The sequence below is a fragment of the Rhinolophus sinicus genome, linkage group LG12 (assembly GCF_036562045.2).
Source record: "Rhinolophus sinicus isolate RSC01 linkage group LG12, ASM3656204v1, whole genome shotgun sequence".
NCBI classification, from domain to species: domain Eukaryota; kingdom Metazoa; phylum Chordata; class Mammalia; order Chiroptera; family Rhinolophidae; genus Rhinolophus; species Rhinolophus sinicus.
This window is the reverse complement of record NC_133761.1, coordinates 46,559,000-46,571,611: the sequence shown is the minus strand read 5'-3', so window position 1 is coordinate 46,571,611 and position 12,612 is coordinate 46,559,000. Positions and strand designations below refer to the sequence as shown.

Genomic DNA, 12,612 nt, shown 5'->3' with positions numbered 1-12,612 from the left:
GACTAGGAGTCTAAGCTGCTGCGTGCACAGGCTGGGCCTCCATCTGCCAATTCTTTGCTAACCTCTTGTTTGGTACAGACCTTTGAAGTATCCCCTTCTTTGCCTCCCCTTACAGTGCTTACAGCTCTCTCCCTTGCTCTCTCGCTCTCGCTCTCGCTCTCTCGCTCTCAGCACTGGAGAAAGATAAACTGGATTAATCTTGGGAAGGACCCACTGAAGAGAAAGACAAAGAGTCCTCTTGCATCTGGGACAATCCAGACACTCAGACCTCCTGGAGGGACTAAAGGGTGGTGTTCTGACATTGTGAGGGATGGGGCTCTGTCCTGGGTCTTAGAGCTTTAAACCCAGAAGCTAAATGGTGCCATGGGAACCCCAGAGTACTTGAACTAGCCATTGGAAATCACCCCTAGACCTCAGCCCTTGACTTCCATCTTGAGGCAAAAGCACACGTGGGGTGTTATTGGCTCACCTCGTGTCACTCACCCATCTCCTGAGCTCTCATTCCATGACTTCTGTCATCAGGACCCTTAGTGAACAATAGTCCCAATTACTGGGCCTCCCTCTGCTTGGTGTGCTGGAAGTAATTCCTGTTTCACAAAGGAAGAATGTGAGGCTCCGAGAGTCATAGGATTTACGCAAAGCCATGTGGTGGACACATGTGCACCTGGTAGAAACCCAGGGCTGCCTGTCCCAAAGACCCAATCTTTCCACCATACCTGCTCACTGCCCTGGAAGTTCATTTCTTCCTTGGTGGGAAATGGGTGACCTTGACTTTGGCATTCGTAGCGACTGTTACACCTGCCCAGTAGGTCAAAGTTAAAGACACCATGCAGAAGTCTCAGATCCTTAGCTCCAAATGCTCCTCCAGCAGAGCTGCCCTAGGAAGTGTGTGCAGCTGCGATGTTCCAGCTCCACATACAGATGAAGGGGGTGTCGGGTGTGGGACCTGGTGTGGAACGTGGCCTGAGACAGAGCCCTGGGGCAAAACAGGTTGAAAGCCAGGCTGAGTGACTGACCACGGTGTCAGTCTACGAGGACTAATTAGAGGCAGAGTCCATCTGAGGAAACTGGAGGACAGATGGGGGTGCCAGCCTAGTGGGGAGCAGGGTGTGAAGCTGAAGAAATGCCTAGAGGTCTGGGGTCCCAGCACCATCTCTCCAGTGGACTAAACCACTGGTGTGGGGGGAGCTTGGAAGGGCACTGGGCCTGCTCAGAGGACTCTCTTCAAACATTGTGTCCACCTTGTGTTTGAAGCTATTGTGGACCAGCGCCCCATCAATCACTGCACGACAGGCCTGCACGACTGTGACATACCCCAGCGGGCCCAGTGTGTCTACACAGGAGGCTCCTCCTACACCTGTTCCTGTTTGCCAGGCTTCTTTGGGGATGGCCGGGCCTGCCAAGGTGCGTGGTGTCTCTGATATTTCTCTGTGTAACCTGAAAAAATGCCCTAGGTGGTACTTATCATAAGCTAATTACTGATTCACCCTGAGTTGAAGAGAGTTATTTTCTCAACTCTGTCAGGTAAATGGGCTACATTTTATCTCTGTCGAGTAGTTTGAACTATGTGTGTTTTTTGTGGGTTTTTTTTGAGACCTATTCTCATTGGGGATGACACTTGGCCTCCCCCTACTATTTTGTTCCATGTGACTTGCTCATTCAGGCAACAGTTAGACACCTGCTGTCTGCTAGGAACAGAGTTCTTTCACGAAAAGTCAAACCATCCTTGCATTCATGGAGCTTAACACGTTGCGTACGGATCACGAGAATCTTCGTTTTTTTTCTGAGCCATGCGTTAAGGACGGATAACGAGAATTCTTGTTTTACTGTTGACTCTTTACTTTTCACATTTTATTGAATTATTTGTGTTTCGTTAATAACAAAGGAAGCTGCTTTCTGCAGTATCACACCAGTAGTGATTACTAGCATCATAGGTGAGTAAATCCTAAAAAATTCCATAGAAAAATAATAAATGACATAGAAGCATTTACGCTTTAAAGAGAAGAGTGCATTTTAAAGTAGTTTCTTTTAAAAACCTGCCGGAACAGAGGGGTATGAGGAATTTAAACCCCGCCTTATGCAACGTGTTAAAGTCCAACCATTTCTTTAATAACGTGTATAGCCATTCACCTGGCCCGCTCCAACCATCTGCTCCAAAAAAAGTGAATCTCCTTACTGAATAAATGCGTGCAGAGTCAGAGAATAATGACATCGTACAATTCTTTCAGGCCTGTGATCAGCCCATTGTCTGCCAGGGTGCTCTATAGATAATTTTAGGTAGGTAACTGAACACAGTTTGATAACTGTGGTCCTTTGGTTTACAAAATTACTTAACTTTATACCACAATATTTCTGAAAAGTTCAAGCTTTTCGAAGATAGATTATAATTTCTGAGTCTTCATTACTGAGCCTGTGAATTTTCTCTGGTCTCTGAGGTTATTCTGTCAAGCAGTTAATTTGTCTGCAAACTCTTAGACATTTTTGAAGCCCTTATTTATGATGAGAAAGATCATTTTATAATGCAAAAGAATCCTCCTTTTTTCCTTTTGCAAGCTTGATTTTTTTATGAAAACATTGTCATCAAAGTGAAACACATTTATAAACACACAAGAGAGAAAATTGGGAAGTTAGTGTTTTAATAATTAATATTGAGTGACTTCTAAATCATTGTTAACAGGTCAGAAACAAGGTCCCATAGAATTGAGCCAGTGGTTTAAATTATTGTGTAAACTATGGATTCCAAAAGAAATCTCATTGTCCCTGGTCTGGGTGCTGTTTTGCAGATGTGGATGAATGCCAGACAAGCCGATGCCACCCCGATGCCGTCTGCTACAACACTCCTGGATCCTTCACGTGCCAGTGCAAACCTGGTTACCAGGGAGATGGCTTCCGCTGTATGCCTGGAGGTAAGGTGTCAGGACATTTGGAGTTGGTAGGCCAGTGCTATATCTGAGTACTGAGTGCATAGCCTTGGGAGGGAAGGTGAGGTGGGGAAGTGTGAAGCTCCATGGAGAGTGCTGAGGGTTGTTGAGGTGGGAGATCAGAGAACAGCTGCAACATACAGCCGGGCAGGTTGTGCACTGCACAACTCTAGGGGATGCCACACATGGACCATAACTGTACTGGCAGCCTGGTCATCCTGGTAATGTGAGTAAGCAGTGCAGGGTAATAATGGGACTGTGGGTTCCATTCTCCAGAGAAACAGAATTAATAAGATGTGTGTGTGTATATGTATATACTTATTATAAGAAATTGGTCACACAATTATAGAGGCTGGGAAGTCCCAAGATGTGCAGTTAGTAAGTTGGAGACCCAGGAAAGCTGATGGTGTAGTTGCAGTCTGAACGCTGGCAGACTTGAGACCCAGGAAAGGCCAATGTTTTCATTTGAGTCTGAAGGCAGGAAAAAGCCCATGTCTCAGTTTATGGGCCATCAGGAACGAAGGATTTTCTCTTACTCAGGGAAAGGTCAAGCTTTTTGTTCTATTCTGGCTTTCCACTCATCTGATTGGATGAGGTTCACCCTTATTAGGGAGGGCAGTCTGCTGTACCAGTCTATGGAGTTAAAGATTAATCTCATCCAAAACACTCCAAATAATGTTTGACCAGATATCTGGGTACCTTGTGACCCAGTCAAGTGGACACATAAAATTAATTATTCCAGGTTTGTAAGAGTCATGGGCAACAGAGGTAGGCTGGAGGTAGGAAGGAGGGGTGAAGGGCCACCAGGTGGAGGAAGTGCAGACTGGGGCCTCCACAGAATTGTCCGTAGTACCTGTGATACGTGGACTGTGCAGCTTCTAAAGTTGCCAGCTGACCTGAGTGGCATCTTGTTAGATCATAACGATAGTGATAGCCCAAGGTCAATACCAAGAATTCAGGAGCCACTCAAATGCTGATAATGAATACATATAATTGGCTGCCATTTGTGTAGAACCTACCATATGCTCAGTGCTTTAATTATATTATTTCAAGTACTGTTCATAATCCTCTTTTAAAAGTAAATACTATTACTCTCTCCACTTATGCTGAAACTTAAAAAATAAAGGCACAATCAAGGTCCTACAGGTAGTAAGGGCTAGAACTAAGACTCAGACCCAGGTCTCTCAGATGGACCTCAGCCTGGATGGGGTCCTAACCACACGTGATCCAGTCATGAGATTAACCATGTAATTGATACCTCAGACCGGATTTAGCCAGTCATGTTATTATGATTAATTACTGCTGTTGTTGGCCAGATATACCAGGGGTGCCAAAAAAAATGTATACACATGACTTGTATTCATCTTTCTTTATCAGTATATATTGAATATTACAATTTTAATACAGTTTTTCCTTTCTTAAAATGTGTGTACATTTTTTGGCACCCTCTGTATTTATGCCACTATAAATGTTTCAATAAGAGGTAAATGGAAAGCAATTAAAAACTATTTCAGTGTCTGTCTCCTTTGCTAGCCTGTGAACACCCTGAGGACCAGGTGCATCTACATTTTATTTTTATGTCCCCAATATCCAGTGGCTCTCTCTAGAACAGGTGACGAGAAAGAACCCAAGACGGAAGCCACAATCTTTTGTAACCTAATCTTGGAAGTGACAATGCTGTCACTTCTGCTGATACTATTAGTCACAGGCCAACCCTCTAACAGTGTGAAAGGAAACTATATAAGTGTGGGAACACCAGGAGGTAGGAGATTGGGGGCCATCTTGGAGGTGGGCTACAACCACCACTGACTTTGCCTGGTTGGTGTCTGGGAGAATGTAACTGGCTAGAATTTGGTACATGGCGGGAGCTTAGTAGAGGACCAAAGAGGAGTTTAAAGAGCCCTGAGCTAGAGATAGAAAGCCTGGTCTTTAAGGGCAAATACCAAGCCTGTGGATGTTTGATCACCAATCTTTACACTTGGCACCAGTCACACTTACCAGTACACTGCATTGGACCACACCACACATCTTTATAGAGAAAGATAACTAGTTCAGAAAGTCAGGCTATAAGGAATGACAAAAACATTTAGGATAGTACAACTTAAAGGAGAGAAAACTGAGGAACAATTGCATGCACACTTTTCGTTATGTGTCTGTTGTTTGCGTTACAGTTTGCACTTTGTTTCAAGTAAATCCACTGTTAGAAAACTTGAATTTCCCAGTTAGAGCTGGAAGGGGCTCTAGAGCCTCTGTAATTCATCCCCTTTGTTTTACAAATAAGGAACATAAGGCCTGAATAATTTCTAGTTTACAAAAGGATTTCTTGAACTCTTTATGGAAAAGAATTGTTATAGAAATTTTTCTCCAAATTGAGTAAGATCCTTTTTAAAAGAAAAACTCTTAAGGCCTCCAGTGTTGGCTTAGATTATTTTTACTATGGATAAATCTAGGGTCCAACTTCTTTTGTAACTATAAAAGCAAAACACATTTACAAATTAAATACAAATAAAATTACAACTTATAAATTTCCAGTCAACATTCATTTAATGTGCCAGATTGCTGTTTGTCTGGAATTGGCATTTCTGTGGTTCGCTCCCCATCCTGGATGGTCATCCTTTCCGTCTTTACTAGATACATCCACTCAGCCTACAGTGAAGCTGTGATATTTCTCACTTGAAAGACAAACAAAAGTGAAGGTTTCCCTTGATCCTACACCCCTGTCTCATTGCCATCCCGTTTCCTTCTCCTTTAAAGTTCAGTTCCTCATAAGGGTGGTCTTGAATTGTTGCTTCCGCTTCCTCTTCTCCCATTGTCTCTTTTTTCCCGACCTTTTAATTGTCAAATAAAACAGATACGAAAAGTCATATAGAACAAATGTGTAGCTTAGGGAGTCATTCCAATGTGACTCCCTTGTAACTGCCACCCAGGTCAAGCAGTAGAACTTCACCCACACCCCAGGAGCTCCTCCAGGAGCTCTGTCCCAGTCAGAGCCTCTTCCCTCTCCCCAAAAGTAACCACCCACTTGACTTTCACAATAATTGCTAACTTGCATTTATAGTTTTATCATACATGTGCATTCCTAGACACTATAGTTTTAGTGTTGCTCATTTTTCTATCTATAGTTCCCTCTTTCAGCTCTTTCTTTTCCTTGCAGTTTGTGTATTGAAGAACCCAAGACTTTGAGCTGTAATTTCCCACAGTGTGGATTTTGTGATTGTGCACTCATGGTGTAGTTCAACATGCCCTCCTGTTCTGTGCTGTCCGCAAACTGGCAGCTGGGTCCAGAGACTTGATCAGACTCAGGTTCAATCCTTTTGGCAAGACAGTAGGTGGTGGTATTACCTTACATCAGAAGCACATCATTCCTTGTAGCCCGACTTTCTGAACTAGTTATCTTTCTCTGTAAAGATGTGTGGCATGGTCCAATGCAGTGCACTGGTAAGCACATAAAGTCTGCTTGTCTCACTCTTTGTGATGTGAGGAGCCATTTATGATTATGGCCCAGATCTGTTAATTTCTAGAGAGTGGCAAATTGTGAGAGTCTAGTTGAGTTGTCATTTCTTTCTCTTTTATTCGTTGTAATTGATGTTCTTTAATGTCCATTAATTTCTACTGGGCAGCAAATGGTGATAGTCTAATTCTATTGTCATTTTTTTTTCATTAGTTAGAGTATTTATAAAGAAATGCTTCCCCTCATCTACTCTTTGGTTGCCCAGTTGGTACATTTCATAAAGGAAAAACAGTATTAATGCTTGGGTCTTTCTCATATTCACTAGTTGTGAAGATAACAGATTGATTCCTTATCAGCCACTGAAGGTGACTAATTCATTTTTAGTTTTTAATATCATTATATACTCATGGTTATCAATTGGTTGTAATTAGTGCACTCATTGTAGCCCAGAGTCCCATCTTTGGCCCGTGGGAACCTCTTCCAGTTGGCCTCTGGTTCTTTTGACACAATCCTAGTAGCCTTCAATAGCTTCCTTGCTCTCTGGTATGATAAGATGTTTTAGGTTCTTGTGTATTTCCTGCCTCAGAACTAGAACCAGCCATTTCTCCATGAAGCCCTTGTTTCTTTCAGTGGGAAATGGTATTGCAGGACCATAGTCTGAGTCCTTGAGATGCTCAGACTGACGTAGGAATGCCTAATGAGCTCAGGTTAATATTTCCAATTCAAACTCAGGACTACAGGATTTTTTTCTTAACCTCTTTTCGATTATATCCATAGCTCCTTCCTTTCATACTGAGTATCCTGGTTCTCAAGGACATAGTGGATGACAAGACTTTGAATAGACCATAATTCCTTATTTACTTTATCCAACATACACACACAATGGTCTGAGAATCAGAATACTAATACTACCACCACCCATATCATGTCTGAGAACAATTAAGAATTTTTTTCATGTGCTCTCCACATCCTCTCCATTATATCTACATTGTCTGAACATGTGACCATCACATACTGTATTTTCTCCCTTTCAACCCTCATTTAGTCTTAGTTCAACAAGAAACTATATAAGTATTGCTTGTTACCTGCCCTTATGTCAATGTCTCTCTAGTTCATTTGTTGTCAGAAGCTTGTTCTCTAGAATGTTCCTCAGGAAGGGCTCATGGAAACAATATTCCTTGGTTTATTTTATTTCGTTGACTAGCTCAAATTTTTTCTGACATAAAGCATGGCTGTCAAAAATACAAATGACAATCTGAAGATAATTTTCCCCTTTTGACCTAGATGCCCAAAGGATTTTTTTCTTTCTTTTCCATAGTTCCTTGCAAAAGTTCGATAGTTTTGCTAGAATATCACTTGACATCGGTTGGTCTGGATCAGTATTCTTAGTTACACTCTGTGCTTTTTCAATTTGTCACTTCAAATCTTTTTTTAATTTCAGGAAATTTTTTTGAACTACAGTTTTAGTATTTGTTCTTTTTCCTTGCTTTATTTCTTTGGAGGCTCCCATTTTACGTATTGAATCTTGTTTGCCTGTCTCCACTATTTGTCCCCTTCTCTGAAATCTGTTTTGTCTCATTTCTTTTTGGCTTTAAACATTTTCCTATTCCCACCTTCTGTTTCTCTTAAAGCATAATCTCTTACGTTTATTCACTTTTTCATTCCTTCTACTTTGGTCTTCATTTCTGAAATGATTTTTTTCTTTTATTTCAACTTCTTTCCTGAATTTTGTTGCCCCATTTCTGAGTTTTTCAAATTCTGATTCATTTTGTTCTTTCAGGTCTTATATCATTTTCTTACTGTCTTTTTGCTTATTTTGAAACAGGAGGTTGCAGTGTGGATCTATTCTATTCGCATGTATTTCTGGCATGCTTTCATTGTCCTGGGGTTGTTATTCTCCTCCTTATTATCCTTTTTCTTATTGTAACTTTGTTTTGGATTTGACCTCCATACTTTACTGTTGCTTGTTTTCATGTGAAGTTGATTTCCTGAACTTTCAGAAAGAAGCTTGGTTCAGATCACTTTTCTAACTACGCAGAGCTTCCTCTTCTGTTCTTTTGGTGAAGTTTTAAAAAATATTTCGACTTCAATTTCAGATTCCCTGGCTCTGTTCTCCTCTACTTGAGCTGGACCTTCTCTTTCCTTGTCTCTATCGTCTCCATCCTGCTGAGTTTTCCAGCACTTTCTCCCAGTGTGAGGCCCTGCCGGCCAGATCAGTGTTGAGAATTCCTAGGGGCTCCATCTTCCAGTCCCTTGAGACTTTGGCATCCCAGGTGGAGTAGGAAAATCTGCCAGCCTCAGCAGCTGTTGTCAGCTTGGCTCTGCTGTGCTTTCTATCTCAGGGCTGTTAACTCTGGGGTTCTGTTCCCAGAACTGTCAGATGTCCTATTGCTTCCCTCCTTCATCCACATAGACACTGATTCCAGGTGGGCCTCATGGCTGCTGGTGTATCCTCACCGGCTTGTGATTGGGGTTCATAGGACTAGCTTGTCACCTCATTTCATTGTACATGTTGTCCTTGGATTTGGGGTTTTGCTATCGTTACTCTGTCTATAGTTAGATTCTAAATCTAGGCTGTTACCTTCTTCCCAGAGTCTCCCGTTGCCTCTCAAACCGCAGCAGTCCCGCTTTGCCCCCAACACCCACCCCGAGCTATGCCTATAGTGTCCCCAGTGACTCTCACTTGCTCAGATCTCATCCCTCACCTCTTTTGGCAGCACTTGGTATAGTTGATCTCGCTTTCCCTCCCGAAACACTTTCTCCACTTGCTGACCAGGATGCCACATGTCTTGGTTTTCTCCATTACTGGCTGGTGTGTGTTGCTGGTGCCACCATCAGCCTCACCCAGTGGGTGAGGGTTTAGGGAGACTACCTACCTTGTCCCAGGCACCGGCTGACTGGTAGCACAGCCAGGATCCTTGTGTTTCCTAAACATCTGTTATGTACCTGCCCCTGTGCTCAGTGCGTAGACAGTAAGGTCTGTGCTTTGGAGGAGTTCATCCTATAACTGGGCAGGCAAGGGGAACTCTGGAAACTCCTAGTGAACCTGTAGGTGTGACTGGGAGCAGACACCCAGGTGAAAGATCCTGGAGAGCTAGGGAAGTGTGAGAAGTAGGATTTGTACTCGGCCTTGCAGGATGGGTAGTATTTGAACAGGAGACGGGGTTGGATAATGACGTGAAACCACTAGGCAGCCATGGGGAGGTTGGGCTGTGGAGTATCCCTGAAACCAGGCTCCTGAGGCTTGAGAACTATGGTTGTGAGGCCCGTGGCCCCACCGACTATTCCCCGCCTTGCAGCTCTCCCAGCCTCGTTTTCAAAGCAGTGTCCTTTCTGAGCCTGGCAGCTCCTCCATCCCATCTTTTTCTCCAAGTCCTGTCGCCTGAACCCCAGGGAGCATGTGTCAAGCCTCATCATCAATACCCTGAACTTCTCAGCATCTCATCCTTCCTCCACTCACAGCCTGAAAACCTCCAGCCCTAAGTCTGTCAGTGCTACCCCCAGCCACTGGGCTCAACTACAAAGCTGTGCCCGTGAGGGACACAGCAGATTTAGCAACCTTGGGGTCACATGAGCCCTTGGTAGAAGCGGGTTAAGTGTCCTCCTCTCTGCTTTCTGTTCAGACCCTGCCAGCCACTCACACTGCCCACGCTGAATGTGGCCTAGGAACTCCCAGGGCTCTGCTACCAGCTCTGACCTTGCTGCTGCCAGGGCACCTGCTCACAGCAGGTTTCAGCAAACACTTAGAGCACAAATGCATTCATGATTCAAGGGGCCATGGGGTTTCTGGTATGAGAAATAATCACAAATACAGTGATTTTTAAAGCCTATGACTAGCAGGTTGTCAGGAGAGGACGGATGCAGTTAGGGGCCCCAGAAGGCAGGGACAAAGAAAACCCAAAGTGGCATTTCACACAAGATGAGATGGCACGCAGACTGGAGGAGCATTTTCTCTTCCTGTAGTTTCGTGACTTTCTGCTTTCCCTCCCCTTCCCCACTTTTCTAGTTGCTAGTTCATTTCCCCCGCTCTGGGCACTCTCCTTCCTCACCTGTCATGTCAGGATTGGGGGGTCAGTGTTGGGAAGAGACTTGGAGAAAGTTCATAAGTAGAGATACCTTTATCATCATCATCATTATTGGAGGTGGTTGTGGGGGGTTCTTAGTAGAGACCTAGAAACATAAGGATAAAGACCACATCCGACTGACATTATCTCCTCTACTGGTAAATTCCCATTCTTGGAAATTTGGCAGTCTTGGACTAATAAGTGTCCATCTAGCAGCTGATGAGATGAGGCCACGAGCCAGAAAGTCTCAGACCCAGCAGAGCCCAGGCATTGTTCACCACTCCCATGTTGGCTCCTCGGCAGTGTGAGTTCATGGAAGTGCCACTCTGAGCAGCCGGCACCTAGGGGGGGCGGGCTGTGCAGGAAGAGGCTAAACCAACGGCACCTTCCTCATGAGCAGATTAGAGGCTATGAAGGTTATTTGGTTAAATTAACCCAAAGAAATGTAATCAGGCAAGGGAATGGGATGCAAATCAAGAGATTCAAAATGTGGTTTTTTTTCTGTGTTCTCCCTCTATTTTATTTTCCTCTCCTTTGTCCCCAACCTTGAAAAAACTCCCCCTAGCCTTCCTGCTGTTCCCCAGATAGGTATCAGGGTCTTGAATGCTTCTCTCCTGAGCAGGTAAAACTAGATGAGTAAAAAGAACCTTGCAAGAGTTACCATTTTATCAACCAGAAACAAGGCCAGGAAGTGTGTCTTTACTGGCCCCACCCCACCCACCCCCAGGCCCTTACTGGAAAAGTTCCCATGGGGCCTGGGGCTCCCACAAGCCACCCCCATTGCCGGAGGGCCAGGCTGAGAAGCCATTCCAGGAAACCCAATGATGTTACAGCTTTTCATAAACACACTTGAAATTCTGCTTCCTGAGTCACAATTGAGGTTTTTCATTTCTTTGTATAAGTTCAAGATCCAGCACTTAAAAGTTCCACTGTAAATTCTAGAGCACTTGAGATTTTGTATGTTGGCCAAACATCGCGTTAATGTAAAGCTTTGTTGGCTGCATACGATGGAGCAACATCTACTTTCTTGAAAGTGTGATTTGGTTGACACCAGGCTGTTTGCTAGTTGGAAGGCAACACTATATACAAATATTGATGGAAGAAAATGAGTCTGTGGGCCATGGATTAGTTTGGTGAGTGTGTTACACTAAAGTGCGTATATCACCATTGGTGTAACATGTTCAGTGTGCATGAGCCGTCCTGGGTGCTGGGCATGTGGGTGCAGAGGGGCAGGGGGCGGGGTAGGAACCCAAAGACCCTGGTTCCAGCCGAGCTGAGCCACTTACTGGGCTTGGGGAGCCCCATCACCAATCTGCATTTCAGTTCTCTAATTTTGGCGTGCAAAGTATAGTTGCCTGGCATAGGACTATTGTGAGAATTCAGTGAAACGTGAGTGGAGACAGCTTATGTAGAAACTCTAAAACCCTGTACAAATGTAAGATATTGAGGAAGTAAACAAGTTTTACGTCTAAGAGGGAGCAAAAACCAACATTTTTATTCTCAACCAGATGGTTTATTTCTTTCTTTGTTTGGCTCTTTCTACATCAAATATGTTTTTTGTTTTGTTTTGTTTTTAATATCAGCCTTTGGGACAAGAGAGAAAGCATCCCCAGTGTTCCTTTGAGACGTTCAACAGCACTTTACTGACATGCTCAGAAATCACGGGTAATCCAAGGAGCAACCATGTTCAGCACATGAACAGGAGAACTAGCAACACAGACAAAAAGTACTTCAAACATTTATTGGCAACACATGCGCTGCATGTCACTGTGGATGCCTGTGCAGAACTTAATGTCACAAATAAGTGCAGAACTTAAGGTCTCACCGGCACATATTTGTCTCCTCATATCCCACTCGCTCCTCCAAGTATTACTGTGAGGTTAGTTACTGCTGCCACCACTGTTCTGCAGCTGAGGGGGCACAGACCCAGATAACGCCAGGAGTGGTGGAACTGGGCATTACAACCATTTTCAGATAAAAAGTTCTATGAACTACATAGCTTAGTATTATATATTCTATTATTACAATATAATATTAACACACTAATATATTGACACATGTTAATATATGAGTTAGCATATTTACATAAAACTCCCCCCTAACATAAATATGATGCCCTAGAGCAGGGGTGGATAACTACAGTCCCCACAGGACAATTCTGGCCCACTGTCTGTTT

General features: G+C 43.7%; 1 protein-coding gene across 2 annotated transcripts in view; it reads left to right on the top strand.

The window, feature by feature from the left end:
* Nucleotides 1–12,612, top strand: part of NID1 (nidogen 1) — a 71,278-nt gene that overhangs the window by 42,227 nt on the left and 16,439 nt on the right. For both annotated transcript variants that reach the window (XM_019746976.2, XM_074316728.1), the window contains 2 exons: nt 1,255–1,404; nt 2,784–2,906. In XM_019746976.2, coding sequence (XP_019602535.2) covers nt 1,255–1,404; nt 2,784–2,906 — 273 coding nt within the window. The remainder of the gene's footprint in view (nt 1–1,254; nt 1,405–2,783; nt 2,907–12,612) is intronic.